At 40.2% G+C, this 15,721-nt stretch overlaps 1 protein-coding gene across 9 annotated transcripts in view; it reads left to right on the plus strand.

Annotated features, from left to right (window-relative positions):
- Positions 1-15,721, plus strand: part of NFIB (nuclear factor I B) — a 271,468-nt gene that overhangs the window by 192,719 nt on the left and 63,028 nt on the right. For all 9 annotated transcript variants that reach the window (XM_019517573.1, XM_019517572.1, XM_019517574.1 and 6 more), the window contains exon 7: positions 15,211-15,342. In XM_019517573.1, coding sequence (XP_019373118.1) covers positions 15,211-15,342 — 132 coding nt within the window. The remainder of the gene's footprint in view (positions 1-15,210; positions 15,343-15,721) is intronic.

The raw sequence follows: 15,721 nt of genomic DNA on the forward strand, positions 1-15,721 counted from the left end.
TGCACTTGTCTGCATTGAATTCCATCCTATTCTCATCCTCCCCCCTCTGTAATTTGTCTAGATCTGGCTGGATTTTGTCCCTCCCCTCCAGCGTGCCCACCTTGCTCCACAGCTTGGTGTTGTCAGCGAATTTCGACAGCGTGCATTCCATGCCCACATCCAGATCACTGACAAAGATGTTGAACAGTACAGACCTCAGGACCAAGCCCTGGGGGACTCCACTGCCCACATCCCTCTAGGTCAAAAACAGCCTCTCCACCACCACTGTCTGGGTGTGACCATCTAGCGAATTTGCCACCCATCTGACTGTAGGCATCAATGCCACAGTCACCAAGTTATTTTAAGAGAATGTGGTAGGAAATCATGTCAAAGGCCTTCTTAAAATCCAGGAAGAAAACATTCATCCGACACCCTTGTCCAGGGACTTTGTGACCTGATCATAAAAAGAAATCAGGTTAGTCAAGCAGAACCTGCCTTCAGTGAACCCATGTTTGTTGCCCCTGAGCATTACCTCCCCTTCTGGTCCCTTGCAGATGTGCTCCTTGATAATTTTCTCAAAGGTCTTCCCAAGGACTGAGGTAAGACTGACTGGCCTATAATTTCTGGGGTCCTCCTTTCTCCCCTTCTTGTAAATGGGGACCACATTGGCTCTTTTCCAATCCTCTGGTACCTGGCCAGTGCTCTTTGAGCGCTCATACAGCCGTGCCAGGGGCCCCACTATGACTCCCACCAATTCCCTCAGCACCCTTGGGTGAAGAGCATCTGGAACTACTGATTTAAACATGTTCAGCCCCTCCAAAAGTTCCCTAACTAGGTGGTCCCTGACCCTAGGCATGGCGGTGCCTCCCCTGGGTCCATCTTCAGTTCTAGTGGGGGAGGTGTCCCGGTCCCTGTTCAGGAATATGGAGGCAAAAAAATCATTAAAGAGGTCAGCTTTTTCATTTGCTGCAATCACCAGATTGCCAAGCCTATCCTGTAGGGGCCCCGGTGCCACCTTCTTACTTCCTATGTATTTGAAAAAGGACTTTTTATTTTCCTTAATTCTGATTGCTAGCCCTAGCTCCATCTCTGCCTTGGCCTTCCTAACAGCCTCCCTGCAGTCCCGAGCAATAGAGGTATAATCCTCTTTGGTGATAGCCCCTTGCCTCCACTGTTTGTACACCTCCTTTTTTGCCCTCAGGCATCCCTGGATGCCTATGCAGAGCCATGGGGGCTTCTTAGCACTCCTGCCCCCCTTGCTGTGCATTGGGACTGACTTCCTTTAAGCTCAGAGGATCGTCTCCTTGAGGAACCACCACCCGTCTTGGACTCCCATCTCATTGAAGCTCTGAGACCCCAATGCCTCTCCTACTAACCTTCTTAGCTTACAGAAGTCAGACCTCCTGAAGTCAAGGACCTCTGCCTTGCTGCTTGCTTTCACCACCCTCTGCTGAATAGTAAATTCCAGCAGGTGATGATCACTGTTGCCCAGGTGACTGAGTACCCGCAGACCCCTCATAAGGTTGTCACCTGTAGCAAGCACCAGGTCCAGCAAGGCATTTCCCATGGTGGGACTATGCACCTTCTGGGTTAGGTGGAGGTCCTGTATCCCGGCTAAGAACCTCCATGAGTAGTCGGACCTGGCTAACTGATCCTCCCAGGAGATGTCTGGGTAGTTTAGGTCACCCATGACAACCACATCCCTTGACTTTACAGCCTCCATGAGCCGACCTGAGAATTCCAGGTCCAGCTTATCCCCCTGGTGAGGGGGTCTGTAGTAGATACCCACTATTAAGTCCCTTTCTCCATGCCCCCCTTGCATTCTTACCCATAGTGCCTCATTTTGCCCCTCCTCTGACCCCATCCTGATCATTGAGGAAGTGTATTGCTCTTTGATGTATAGCACTACACCCCCCCTCTTTTCCCTGCTCTGTCTCGCCTGTACAGCCTGTCTCCCTTGATGTCTACTGCCCAGTCATAGGTAGAATCCCACTAGGTTTCCATGAGTCCCACTAGGTCTGGGTTTTTGCTAGCTAGCAGGATGGCAAGTTCCTCCAGCTTATTCCCCATGCTTCAAGCATTTGTGTAGAGGTATTTGAGGCCTTCTGTAGGTGCCTGTGCTGCCCCCTTGTTCCTAAGTCTGTCCTGGCCCATCACTTACCTGGGTACTAGTTGTGTGTGTCACCTGGCTTGACGGTGAAGTGTCCTCTGCGTCTCCATGCCCCGGAAAACCTAATTTAAAGCTCGCTGTACAAGATCAGCCAGCCTGGAAGAAAAAACATGCTTACCTTTTGGGGAGAGATGAAGCCCCTCCTGCCCGAGCATGTCCTCTGTATGGAAATGCGGGTCATGGTCCAAGAACCCAAGGCCTGCCTGGTAACACCAGCTCCAAAGTCGCTGATTGACCTCGCCAATGCATGTCTCGTGGTGCTGTCTGTATCTGCTCACTGAAGGATAAAAGAAAAAAACTACTTGTACCCCTGTCTCCTTGAGCTTTGCCCCTAGAGCCTTATAGTTTCTCAAGTTCTGAAACTCTGAATAACTTCAGAACATTTTATATGTATATAATACTTTCTTTCCAAAACCTCACTTAGTGAAGTATATTAACGTAATAGAGAAATATCCAGTAAGATCAAACTTTAAACCTATTTTCCTTGGTATTACAACGTGGTTTAAAGTATAAATGTACAGCACTTATATTTGTTAATAATATACCCTATAACAGTGTGACAGAAGCAGATTCATGTGTCATTCTGTAGTCAATGTTTTCCAAGAATACCTAATGTCAGTATACAGTTAAGTGAATTTTAATTTTACAGCTCCTGCATAATATCCACTCTCTCACATTTCTCTTGTCATGTTCTAACAGTCAGGAGTTAGGATATGAACATACAATTTAAACAAGCAGGTAGACCTGCTTCATTTGTTGATTGCTTGTTCAACCCTCCTATACTCAGACCGAAACCCTGTTAGCTGGTCACCCCTCTCCTGAACTTATTCCATCTTTTGCTTTTTCCCTACATACTGGACATGCCCACCCTATTGGGTTCTTCTTCTTGCTGACCCTTCCTTGGTTAGGTCATGTTTAAAATGGATATTTTAATTTCTGAAGTGAGGGACTTAACATAGGAAGGAGTTAAAGTTGTCCAGGAACAGAGCTGTAAAAGACAACTTTAAATTGTTTGGTGTCCTATATTGGACAGAGCTCAGGACTACTTTCAGCTCCTAATGTATCTGCAGAAGGCTGCTGCATATTCTATCATGATCTTTTATCTGTGCTATATGCTGAGAAAAGCAGATACAGATAATGCCTTTAAGAAATACTTCTCACTACAAAAAGGCTTTGAAATATATTTGAACAAAGTTCTTAATTGTGTGTGACATTTCTGAGCCATCATACTAAAATATGGCATTGTAGTGAAAGTGGCATTTCTATCCAAACTTTGCATGTGCAACACTAAACCAGTTTCTCTCCTACTTTTTTGATGGTTGAAGCATTGGAAGTCACTCATGCTTAATATTTAAAAGCACATTTAATTTTTAAACATCAGTATTCCCGTATGCTGTTTCAAGCAATATTAAAATAAGTCAGAATCTTACTTTAATATTGGTTGGGTTTGCTCTGAGCTTCACTTGTGTCAGAGTTGTAAGTAATGTCTTTCTTTAGTGTAACTGCTGACATTAGCAGTAGGTTCAGCAGCAGTTTAATCAGGGTGAAAAGTGCTTTCTTATCTTCTGAGCCTTAAGACTGCTGGGCTGAGTGGAATGGATGAAGCAGTTTTCAAAGACTTAATATTTAAAAAAGACAAATATAAATTAAAATTCAGTGAATAGTATAACAACATATGCGTTATATTAAGATCAACGAGAGTTCCACGTATGCGTCAAAGACAGAATCCTTTATCAAGTAGAAATAAGTGATAATTTACCAGAATGTTACTTAAACTCAACTTTGAACAGAATTAAAGTAATGGGGTTTGATTTAATTAGCACAGTGGAGTGTAACAAGTGTGAACGGGTACAACATCACTGGAATTTTATGAGCAAAGAATGAAACTCTAGTCCTCTTAAACTCAGTGATAAGATTCCCAAAAATATTAGTGGAGCCAGAATTTCACCATAAACCTAAGTTCTCTTTTGTTCAGAGTGGCTTCTGACCTAGTCATGCCTATTTTAAAGGCTGTTTGAAATATGTGGATTGGCTATGATAACATTTAGGCAAAATTTTTGCTCAAGTACACATGTGAATCAGGTTCTAAATAATTAATATGGATAATAATGTATAGAAGAAGAGAGTTGGGGGGAAAAGGCAAGAAAATACTGTGTAGGAAGTTCCCATATATCATCCAACAGCTTTCATTTTTCTCCAATATTTTTATTTAATAAAAGTCCTTGTTCTAAAACCTGGTTATGGGTCTAGTGCCTTTTATTCTGAAAAGAAAATCATTAGGTATGACTGTAATATATGTTTTCCATATGTAGCTAGTAGGTTGAATTATGCCTCAAGTAGGTACATGCACCTCTCATTTATATCAATGACAGCTACATGTGCAGGAGGCTATTACTTGGCTATTAGCATATTTAGAACAACTATTTTGTGAATAAACCTGTTGTGTGAACTGAAGTTGGGTCCAGCTTCTATAAAATATAATTAATAGAGATTTGCTTTATTTTACTATTGATCAGAATACCTCAGAATACCTGAAACCAGTGGGTCCTGATTCGACGAGTAAAGTATTCATTCAGCTTCCTTAAGGATTCAAAGGAGTCTCACATTGTTTTGAATAGCATGTTTTTTCTTCATTTGTGGTATAGCTGAGTGGGGAAAATGTAGGTTTAGCTAAAAAAATTGTAATTTATGCTTGTGTAGCTTTTTTTTAACCCTTTGTAATAGGATCTGTTTTTCAACAGTGTTACACCAGATTGACCTTCACTCTTAGTCTCCATTTTCTTTTACCATTATATTAATTGTGTCGAACAATAATTGCTCAGGATGATTTGTTTCTTTCTGACTTTAGTGATTATATTTAGATTTGAGTTCCAAACCACTTCATTTCCCAGATTTTTCTATAAATCTCCTAATATATCACAACTTTTACATAATCCTAAACTGTTAAAGTATCATTTATAATAATAATTAGTCACAATATAATCCTTGAGATATCTTGCCTGAGTATTTCTAAATGAATAGCTTTCCCTTAAATTATTTTATCTCTAACCCCCTCTGTAAACTTGTTAAATTTGAAGTCTCCCAGTATCCTTCTAACTCTTATAGTTAAGGTTACAGTATTGATTTTACTTTATAAGTCAAGTTCCTGGATTCCTAGCATTAATAAGATGCTGTGGCATGAGTTTTCCCCTAGAGTTACAGTGAGTCTTAGTGATTTACCTATGCCAATTGTGGTATGGTAACGTGGGAAGTCTCCAAGCAGCCACAGTGCTGCCTCCCACTGCCTCTGGGCACACCACCCACCTATCTTGCTTGCCATGCCTTGTTATTAAAGAATTATGGTCTTAATTAAGCAGGAGGCTGACTATTGAATGCTCTGTTCTCCTATGTATGGGCCTATGTATGCAAATTCAGCCACCCCTGTATTGCATCCCAAGCCTCGCAGATGTTGCTCACAGCTGTAGTAAGTTCCGGCCTGAGGCTGGGCCCAACTCATCACAGCATTGAGTCTCATTCGCTCTGCCCTACTACGGCCACACTCATACTGCCTCCCTCTCACAGAGGACTCTCGCTGTCCACTGGCTCTCACCTAGTCTATTCCATCCTGCCCTTCCTGGGCCTCACACGTATCGCCTCTACTCTCCGAGAGACCACACTCGCCCTGCCCTCACCCAGAGGGTTGTCAGACTTGCTACTCTTCATTCCCCAGACTTCAAGTGTACAGCATTTTGGGCATCTCCCTCTTCCCTCATCTGAGCAAGTGCTGGGCAGTTCACAAAGTGCTGTCCTGACTCTTCCCCTGTTCTCATAGCCGGGTAACTCCCCCAGCTGCTCTCCACCAAGGGGCTGATGGCTCGCCCCCTTTTCTCCTCACAGCTCCTCCTCTGCTGCCTTCCCATCAGCCTCCAGCCCCCCTGCAGCCTCAGGCACCCAAAGGCTTACCTGGACCTAGATCCAGGCCCTATGCTAGCAAGACCTCCACTCAACCTCCTGCCCTCAGGGCCCCAACTCATGCCCCTCACTCACAGGGCTTCAAAACTGCCCCTCTCTACTCCACCCCATACTCTGAGGCCTGGGATTGAACACCTCTAGAGACTCAGGTGCCACTTGTTGGCATGCCTGGCTGGCAGCTCGCCCGCTCACACCAGGACCTCAGCTGTTCACCTTGTGGGGTCTTCTACCCTTTCAGGCTCAGGCACTTCTCAAAGCTTACCTGGCCTTCCCTGCTCCCTTCGGGGTCATACACCCACAATCAACTCAGGTGTCCCCTGTCGATGTCCCTGGCCCCACTACTCTCTCTCTGATATTATCATGTAGCCCACTGGGTGGTAGGGGCAGGGGCTTAGGCGCCCCAACCTGCTTTTCACCAGGATAGTCCTCAACCCTGGCATTTACTGGCCTGCCCCGCCACAGGCAGGACCACCAGGCCTCCTTATCCTGGCAGGATGCAATTTTAGGGCATGCCTAGGACCAGGAGCCCTATAGCTCCTGCCCTTACCTCCATGCCATCTCTAGAGCAGCAGCTCCACTGGAAGATGTTCCTTCCTCAACACCAGGCAGCAACTGCTGCCTCCTACCTTGCTGGCCTGAGGCTTAAGATGGCTGCTCATCAAGCCTGGGTTGCATTTGTCTGCTGCCTGGCCCAGTTCTTAAAGTGACAGAGTACCCTGAGTGCCCTGATACCACCTTCCCCCTTCAAATGGTTCCTGGGGAGGGTTTTCCCTGCTGCTCAGTCATCAAGCTCCCATAGAGCTTGCCACATCCCCAAGTGGCAAACACCCCACTGGTGTTCCACCACACCAATATTTAGTAAATGACTAAAATGTACTCTAAATCCTGTATAATTTGCTTGACTTTTTAAATTAGATTATCTCACTGTTTTCTAGGATGCTTTTTTATCACTGCCTATCGAGTGGACTGAAATCACATAAAAGATGATTAATGGACAATAGAATGGACAAGTATATTCATGATCTGTAAAATTAAAGAAGAACACATGTTTTCTTTCTTTCTTTCTTTATATAGCTATAATACTTTTTTTTTCTTTGCATGTGTAATTTCACATTCTCACTATTTGAGCAGTTTTGGAGAGCAGTTTGACATTCAAGAAGGTTTGGCCATAGTACAGATGGATAATAGAGAAAGTTTTATGTAGTTGTCACATGAGGAATAGTTTTGGCTTGGAGTTTAGTATTTGAAGTCAGGTTAATTTAGCCTTTAAACTGCTTTTCTAAGGATGGATTTTAGAATACTCTTTATGTACTGATATTTTTTCCTTACCTGGCACAAAGTCATTGACTCTTGGTTATGATTCAGAAATCATAAGTTAGAATATAATATGGTAGTTTATATCTCTACCACATTAAGTTGCATCTCACTTTGTAATGATACAGCAGAGTGCCTGTCTGCAGGAAGAGAGGTCTGGATGAAATGGGTATAGAGTTATCACTCAATGACCTTATAGCATAGTTTGCCATAGTTTCAAAGTCATCTTAGTGGACAAAAAATGTAACTTTAAACAAAACAATTCTTTTCATTATGGTAGCTAATTACTTACAAGTTGCATGACAAAATCAAACAACTGTTATGGTATTAAGTCCGTATGTCCTGTCATGATGTTGCAGATTTTTAAAATATTTTGGGGATGCATTTTGAAAAGTGCGCACACACACACACACACACACACACACACACACACACACACACTTTAAATATAATTTTAAAAATGCCTATCTAAGGCCTGGCAATATTAATAATGCCCTAAATTAAGTACTTCAAATGTCAATGTGAATATTTTTTTAAAGGTCTATGACCTAGACTTGACAGTTTTAAATCAGTAAAAGTTAACTTTTCATCTGTGATATAATCAGGAAATTTAGATGTTAGTCTTTATGTGATAGAGTACTCATCACCATACTGCTACCCCTATTACTTGTTCATGCAGAGGCATTTGTGAACATTTGGTGTATACAACTGTAAACATTCTTTTATATGAACGACAGAGTGAACACTTGCAAAAGACAATGCTGAAAAGTCCTTGTAAATACTATACTCTTGCAGGTTTCTTCTCATGTTCTTTTCATCCAGGTACAACACTATACAAGCACTTTCCCCTTGCTTTTTAAGGTACAGACTATCAAGGGTGATAAGTCCCCAAATACATTTCTGATCAGAATAGGATTTTTGTAAAACATGAGCAGAACTTCCAGGCAGGGCAGCGATATGGTGCAGAAACTGAAGAACAAAGTTACTGGTTCATTTCACAACAGTGTATACACGCAAATATAGGAAGAATAAAATATGAGGATTATAAAGTTCAAGAGATTAGTAATAGGATTTACAGCTATAGACATTCTGTGGGAGAGGAATGGAGGAAAAGTCTGCCTATCTTATTTAAAAGCCACCCATTGGCTGTAAAAGGCTTTTGATCAGCCAAATGTTCTTGCATCAGCTCTCTCTCTTTGGTATCTGAATACATTTCACCCATTGGAAATGAAATAATGAAATTGATTAGAGAACATTAAAGATTAATAGAGAATGAATTGAAGAGATAATTCAATTATATCTTTTCAAAGCATTTTCCTACTTTGCTGTAACCTTCCTCTACCCCCAGTATCATTTCATTGTTCTGCTGTGCAGCTAATTCTAGTGATAAAGTATTACAGGAATCCTCTAGTTTTTCTTCCCAGATCTTGTACCACTAATCACAAAACATAATAGTGTAAAATGACTATCCATTGCAAAATGGCAAAATAAAAAATATCCCACAACACTGTTTCTGAAGGTGCTTGGAAATGTTATGAACTAAATGGTTAGAAGAGAACCAATGCAAAAAAAAAGCATCTTCTGGAAGATACAATGCAAGAGGTGTCCTTATGACTATATACATGTTCTCACTTCTAAGTTGTTAAGAAGCATTTTGACTTTCTGTTTATTCCTTTTTTGGGAAGTATCGAGTGTGCATTACAGTTTGCCTACCATCTTGATTTATACATTTTGCACATGATTACTATTTATGCTAAGATATCTGGCTGCTTCTCAAACACAAGGTTCAGCTTCAGTACAAAATTTGTCCTTTTTAAATGCATCTAAGATATCCTTTAGAAAGCCAAAGTACGTGAACTGGCACACAAAATATTGCTGCACCTACACCCAGCACAGGACCAGCTGAAGCACAAACAACGGAAAATAGCCAATAACCTGGTAGTTAGGCAGCCTGCCTGGCTTGGAGAATATCCAGGCTCAAAAACCCTGCTCTGCCTGATTTTCCTTGTTAGAGGTCATTATCCTCACCACCAGGCTGTTGCCTGTTTGAGAATATTTTTCTCTTTTTCTCTCTCTCTAAAACAAAAACAAACAAACAAAAAAACTGCATGAGAAAAACAAGCCTTGTCTTCTTTTCTTTCCACTGAGCATATCTACACGTGCATTTAAGCGCACTGAAATTTGAATGTGTATTAGCTTAACGTGCATTAAATGAGTTTAGGCAAGCATCTACACATGCAGGCATTAAAGCACATCAACGCTGTGTGGGATCTGTCTTGGGACTAAAGTTAGTCCCAAGTCAGTTGACACACACAGAGTTAATGCTCTTTAAGGTGTCTATGCATTTGTTAAAGTGCTTTAACTACTTGCGCCTAAATTTGATACCTGCATTTGATTACCTCCATGAATAGCCTAAATTTGCGATTTTTGTCAGCATTAAGGCATGCACATGTAGATGTGTGGCCTTAATGAGCATTAACTTAGGCTAATGTGCATTAAAGCATCACATGTAGACATGCCCACTGAAGAGTAAAAGGCAAATTTAAAACCTTGATTCTCTTTGTTTTTGTGAAACAGGATTGTTTCCTAACCATCAACACATTTTAAGTTGATTAACAAATTATTTTTCATTTGAAGTTAGCATCTGCTTGTGAGAAATCATCGTAACTATGTTCTTTGACCTCTGCTGAAATATTCTAAGCCTTTGAAGCCTGTGTTTAGATGTGCTGGGCACCTCCAGTTTCCATAGCAGTGCGGTATGTATGCACTGTATATATCTCTACAATAAAAGGTAGCCTCTACAATAAAAGGTAGCCACCTGAACAAAGGGCTACCATGCTGATCTGGTGAAGTTTTACATTCTCTTTGCACACAGATGTACATAACTATACAATGTGTGAGGCACTGGGGAATTGGGCTCAATTTTCTTCAGTAAAATGTAGAATAGTGTTGTCATCCCTAGTGCTGTCTCTGGAAATGGCCCTTTGGTTTGAACTTTTACACAAAGATGCAACTGGTTTTTTTTTTCCAATAAAGTCATGAAAGCATGGACATGAACAATGACCAGAAGATATTATCATCTGCATTTCTTGAGGCAATGTTAAATTAATGAGGTCTAAATGATGCTGGTGGATAATGGTCTACTGGAATGTACCTTGTAAAGACAGATTAGATAAGCAATACAAAGATATGAGTAGGAAGAGGTAGATAATAAATTGGAGGCATAATTATTGAAGTCATATAGATTTAATTCTGTTTATTCTCTTTTTCTGTTTATTCATCTGTTCCCACTGCATCACCAGCAAAATAGAAAAGTTACCATGTTGCTATACTGCACAAGACAATTGAGCAGGTGTCCAAAACAGGCAGGTGGATGTTTGAACTTGCCCTGGATGATGAGTTGACTCCAGCAAAGTTCTGTTAACAGGTGGCTTACTGACTGGTGCACCATGTGACATTTATCCAGGGAGCTACTTGGATGACAGGCTGCTTCAGATTGAGGAAGAGGGTCTTTGCTTTGATGAGGAAATTGCTGAAACTCATGTCTCATTAGTGTTTCCTAAGGTTCTTTGGAAGCGAACAACAGTTTAATTAAAGGCTGACGTAAACACGTTTCTCCACACTTTCCCTGCAGCATTTTATCACATTAGAATTGATCAAAATTGTTGCCTTGGGCTGTCTTGAACAGATATACATCTGGAGCACCATTTGTGCAAGCTGCCAATGAGCAGGCTACATACGCTATGCTTCACAGTGGCTCTTTTCTGCCTGCCTTTGTAGATGGAATTACCTTGTTGGGAGATGAGTTGATCTAACACTTTTTATTTTCATAGCCTTTATCTCTTTGATGTGACACTTCAGAATTTATAACATGCAGTAGTTTGGGCATGTATATACTGTAAATATCTCTACAATAAAAGAAGTATATTATGCAAGAATATTTGGGCATGTATGCACTATATCTCCACAATAACACAAGGATATTGCACAAGAGTAATATGGAACACACCTGTGAATTTTTAAAAAACACATTTATGTTTTGCTAAAGCCTTAAGAAAATTCTAGGGAGAACAAAGAAATAATATGCTCTGATCTAAATTGCTGATTTTGGCGCTCTTTTTTTTCTTAGATGGTAGGTATTTTTCCATGGAAAGCTATGATACAACTATACCTGCTTTTTATGTTCTTTCAGTCACTTGTTACCTCATTACCTTTGTATATCTAGGTTGAAGGAGATAAAATATATATGTGGGGTGACCTATAAAAATGTTTTAAAGCAAAACTAAATCAGTCATTTTTATTTTGTAAGTGCTGAAGGTACCAGTAAAAATGTTGTGAACTTTTAAGATTATTTAAATTAATTCTGCTGTATTTATAGGCCATACATATTTTTATTAATAAAAGTACAAAAAATTCAGTTTCCCCTAAATTTTAATAATAATTTTTTTTCCATAGCTGATAATTCTTTGAAGAAAATATAGCTTTTGCTTTCTTACCAGACTTACAAGCCTGGTCAAGAAGGAGACCGCTGCAGTTTCTTTTTGTAACCTATACAAACAGTTTTTGTTCTGGCTCCCCTGTAGACTGCATCTGTTATTCCACTGTGAATAGAACTTGAATGCTCCATTATGATGTCAGTGTATACAAGAGGAGAACAAGGGGTAGAAATGGCCATCTGAATTACTTTACAATGCTAAGTACATTATTTTAACAAAGGAAGTGCTACATGTATTTCACCCATTCAGGCCCAGCAGTCAGGTATGCTGTGAGTATCCTCCAAAAGTACTTCACTGCGGTGTATGATGCAGCACGCTTTGTTGCAGTAAAGTACCTAATCTGGGCTTGAGCAGGTGGTGAGGGTTCATCTGGTAGTGAAACTTTCATAGTTTCATAGTTGCTTTCAAACATTTTATATTATTGACTGCCAGAGGAATTCATCTTGACTTAAAGACCATCATCTCTCATAGTAATATGGCCGGTTGTATTCCGTGTTGCTTTGTAATTTATGCTATTCTTAGGTATTGACTATATTTATTTTTGCCCAAAAGTAGAAGCAGGAAAAGTAGCACAGTTTTAAAGGCAAAAGGCTAGGATTGTAATAACAACTGGCCTCTTTTTCTATAAATTCATTTCAAACTAGGGATTAGGCCGGGGGTAAATGGAAACCCTGATTACATTGCACTTAAAGCATTCTTCTTTCAAGCAGCCAAAATATTTTTGGTTTAAATAGCACAAGTTTTTCTTGTTTTGTGAAGTAACAGTCACATTAGCTTCTGTTGCATTTTAGAAATTAGAGCTACAGACGTATTCAGAATGTCTAAACAGAAGACAGTTCATTCTTTCAGTTCTTTTGTTGAACATATCAGTGAAAGACAAGCAAAAGATTCCCCACATCCAGTTCATTCAAGCTTTAGTTAGTCTTTCCTTTTTAATATATTTATGTATATGATATAATGAAATAATTGTCTCTCAGAAAGTATTTTATCAAGGTACTCAGTCACTGATAAATTTTTGGCTGCCAGCGATTGACATAGTGTGTTAGTCAAAGGCTGTGATTATGAGCCATTAATGAATCTGTCTGTTTTTTTGGACAATGACTTTGGAATGTTTTTGCAGTAACAGACTACTCACTACTAGTAGATGCGTAGCAGAAAAGCAAATATTTGGTTTTGTTCAGTGAATAATAAAATCTTAACCCTCTAGTGCAATAATGAAACATTCCTTGTTCTTAAATGAAACAAGGGTTTTAAATGAAGGCGCTAAAGCTGTTGTTTCATCACAAAATAATCTATCATTCCTGAAATAAGAGTTTTTATTGCAGGATATCTGCTCCAGACTCACTGAGAGCACTAGAAATATATATTGTTTAGAATGTTGGTAGATTAGCAGATACATGTAATAATTTTGTCCATAACCACGTGGAAATCTTGCCCTTGTTAGATGCTGGTGCAAGCAGAAAAAATAAATATATCTTTACTCTCAAGAAGCAGTTTGTTTATTTATTGGTTTAAATTTCTACAGTGAGCAGATGCACTTACATCAGTGTTCAGGTACAATACAGAATAACTTGAAATTACAGTAGTCCAGTGTAATCAAGTCTCCCAACTAACAGTAATCACTAAAAGCTGTACAGCATGGAAATAAAACAAATGCCTCTCTTTCCCTATATATTCCCCTTCCAAAATTCACTTCTTTAGGGACCCTTTTGCCAAGAGGAGCATTGCAGGGTGCCATGAAAGTCACCAGGTTTTGGACTCTTAAAATTGGGGCCTCATGAAGAGTTGTTCAGTATATCTCTATTGGTGCAGAATGGCAGAAACTAATCAGCAGCTCAGGCCCCTGGTCTCTGTGGCATGGCAGGAGGAGCAACTGTGGTGATTGCACATCAGATGGCATCATGCCTTTAACTGCATGTCTGCCAGGGGCCTCAGGTCCTAAGTTTTCTAAGTCACTAAGTAACATCTTAAACAACTGCCAGATGAATAAGCATTAACTGAATATGTTTACAAGGCACCATTTTACCCATCTTCAACGTTTAATAGGATTTAAGACACAGTTTAAACAGAGCAGAATGCAGTAGCCTGGTGATAAGGTGACAACTGCACATTAAAGCCAACAGTAGCATGCTCCAAATGCAGCATGGCCCTGATCCAGCAAAGTACTTAAGAAATGAGCTTACCTGCAGTAAATATGAGTTATTCCTGTTGAGTTCAGATTGACTCCAAATACCATACCATGTGTAGCCTCTGATTGTTTGTTATAAATAATTAAACAGTGGAAAGGATTTCATTCCAATTTTTCAAGTGCAGTCGTGGACTTTAGGTTAATTAAAGCTTCAGATAATATACATTATGTTTACAATATATTTGTAAAAAATAAAGAGGCCTTCCAAATAGCAGCTGTTCATTTGCCACAACTACCATGATCTCCATCGACAGATGTTTTTATCGATGCGTCAATGGGAAAGAAGTGAGAAAGCCCTACTTGTACAAGAATAGTGTGTATCTTGCATTCTTGGGAAGGCTATACTGTGTCACTACACATTTAGAAAAGGTAAAACATGGATTTCCATATTAAAAATAACACATGCTTTAAATGCATTGTATACTTACATTGTCCCAATAAAAAATATAGTAAAGAATATAATGCTGTTGGAGAAGTGAATATGGTGATTCAGACTGGTATTGAATACCATCTAGGGAACTTGAAAGGACTTGGATTTCTTCACTGACGTGCTTGGTTGCTATGAAGGGAATGCAGGTTCTGTTATGCAGGCCAAACAACAGTGACTGTTTATGCCCATGTTGAAAATCAATAATGTTGAATTAGTTTACTGGTCACAGTGGGCATCTATACACATGCTCTGGGATGGAGTGGGGAGGCACTTTAATTAGAGCCACTCTGAGAGCCGCTCTAATTAAAGTGCCTGCAGCGTCATGTGTATTCAGTGTCCTGTGCTTCAAAATGGCAGCAGGGGCACATTAACTAAAGCTTGTTCGATGAGCTTTAATTAAAGTGCCCCCACCACCATTTTGAAATGTGGGGATGCTGAATACATGTGATGTGGAGGCTGCCGGAGCGTGCCAATTAGCACTCTCCAGCAGATTCACAGAAGACTCGATTAATTAGCACGCGTCAAAGCAGAGGTCTGTCATGTGTATAGGTGCTTAGAAGTGTTGGTAACTGAACAGGCACTTAAGTAAGGAGCATAACCATAAAAATTTTACAATTTACAAAGTACCATGTGTATGCTTCCCATTGGTTAATGTGACTGCTGTGTTGTATTTCCATTGCAGATATGTCTTCTCCTACAATGAAGAAGCCTGAAAAGCCTTTGTTCAGCCCTACATCTCCCCAGGATTCTTCACCAAGACTGAGCACTTTCCCCCAGCATCACCATCCAGGAATCCCAGGAGTTGCACACAGTGGTGAGGGCATATGAAGGAGGAAGAAACCCTCTCTCTTCTGTTCCTTTTCTACACAATGATAATTATGCCATTATTGCATCCCTTATTATGGACCTAATCCTATATATATTACTGATGAAAGTAGAAAGGGAATTAAGCACGTTACTGAGGTTGGGGTATCCTTGAAAGAATTATCATTAAACAAAGCTCAGGTAGCTCTTTACATGATTAGCATTATTAAAGCTAAGATAAACCTGTGAATAAACATAAACATAACCTAAATGAAGGTGCTGCCATAACATAAACAACTGTGGCACCTTTTTTGCTACTAGTGTATTGTATTTACATAACTCATTCAATGCCATAGCAAATAAAAGCCTCAAAAGCAAAAAAAAAAAAA

Source organism: Gavialis gangeticus, unplaced genomic scaffold (genome assembly GCF_001723915.1).
Source record: "Gavialis gangeticus isolate Ggan-Ray unplaced genomic scaffold, GavGan_comp1, whole genome shotgun sequence".
NCBI lineage: Eukaryota > Metazoa > Chordata > Crocodylia > Gavialidae > Gavialis > Gavialis gangeticus.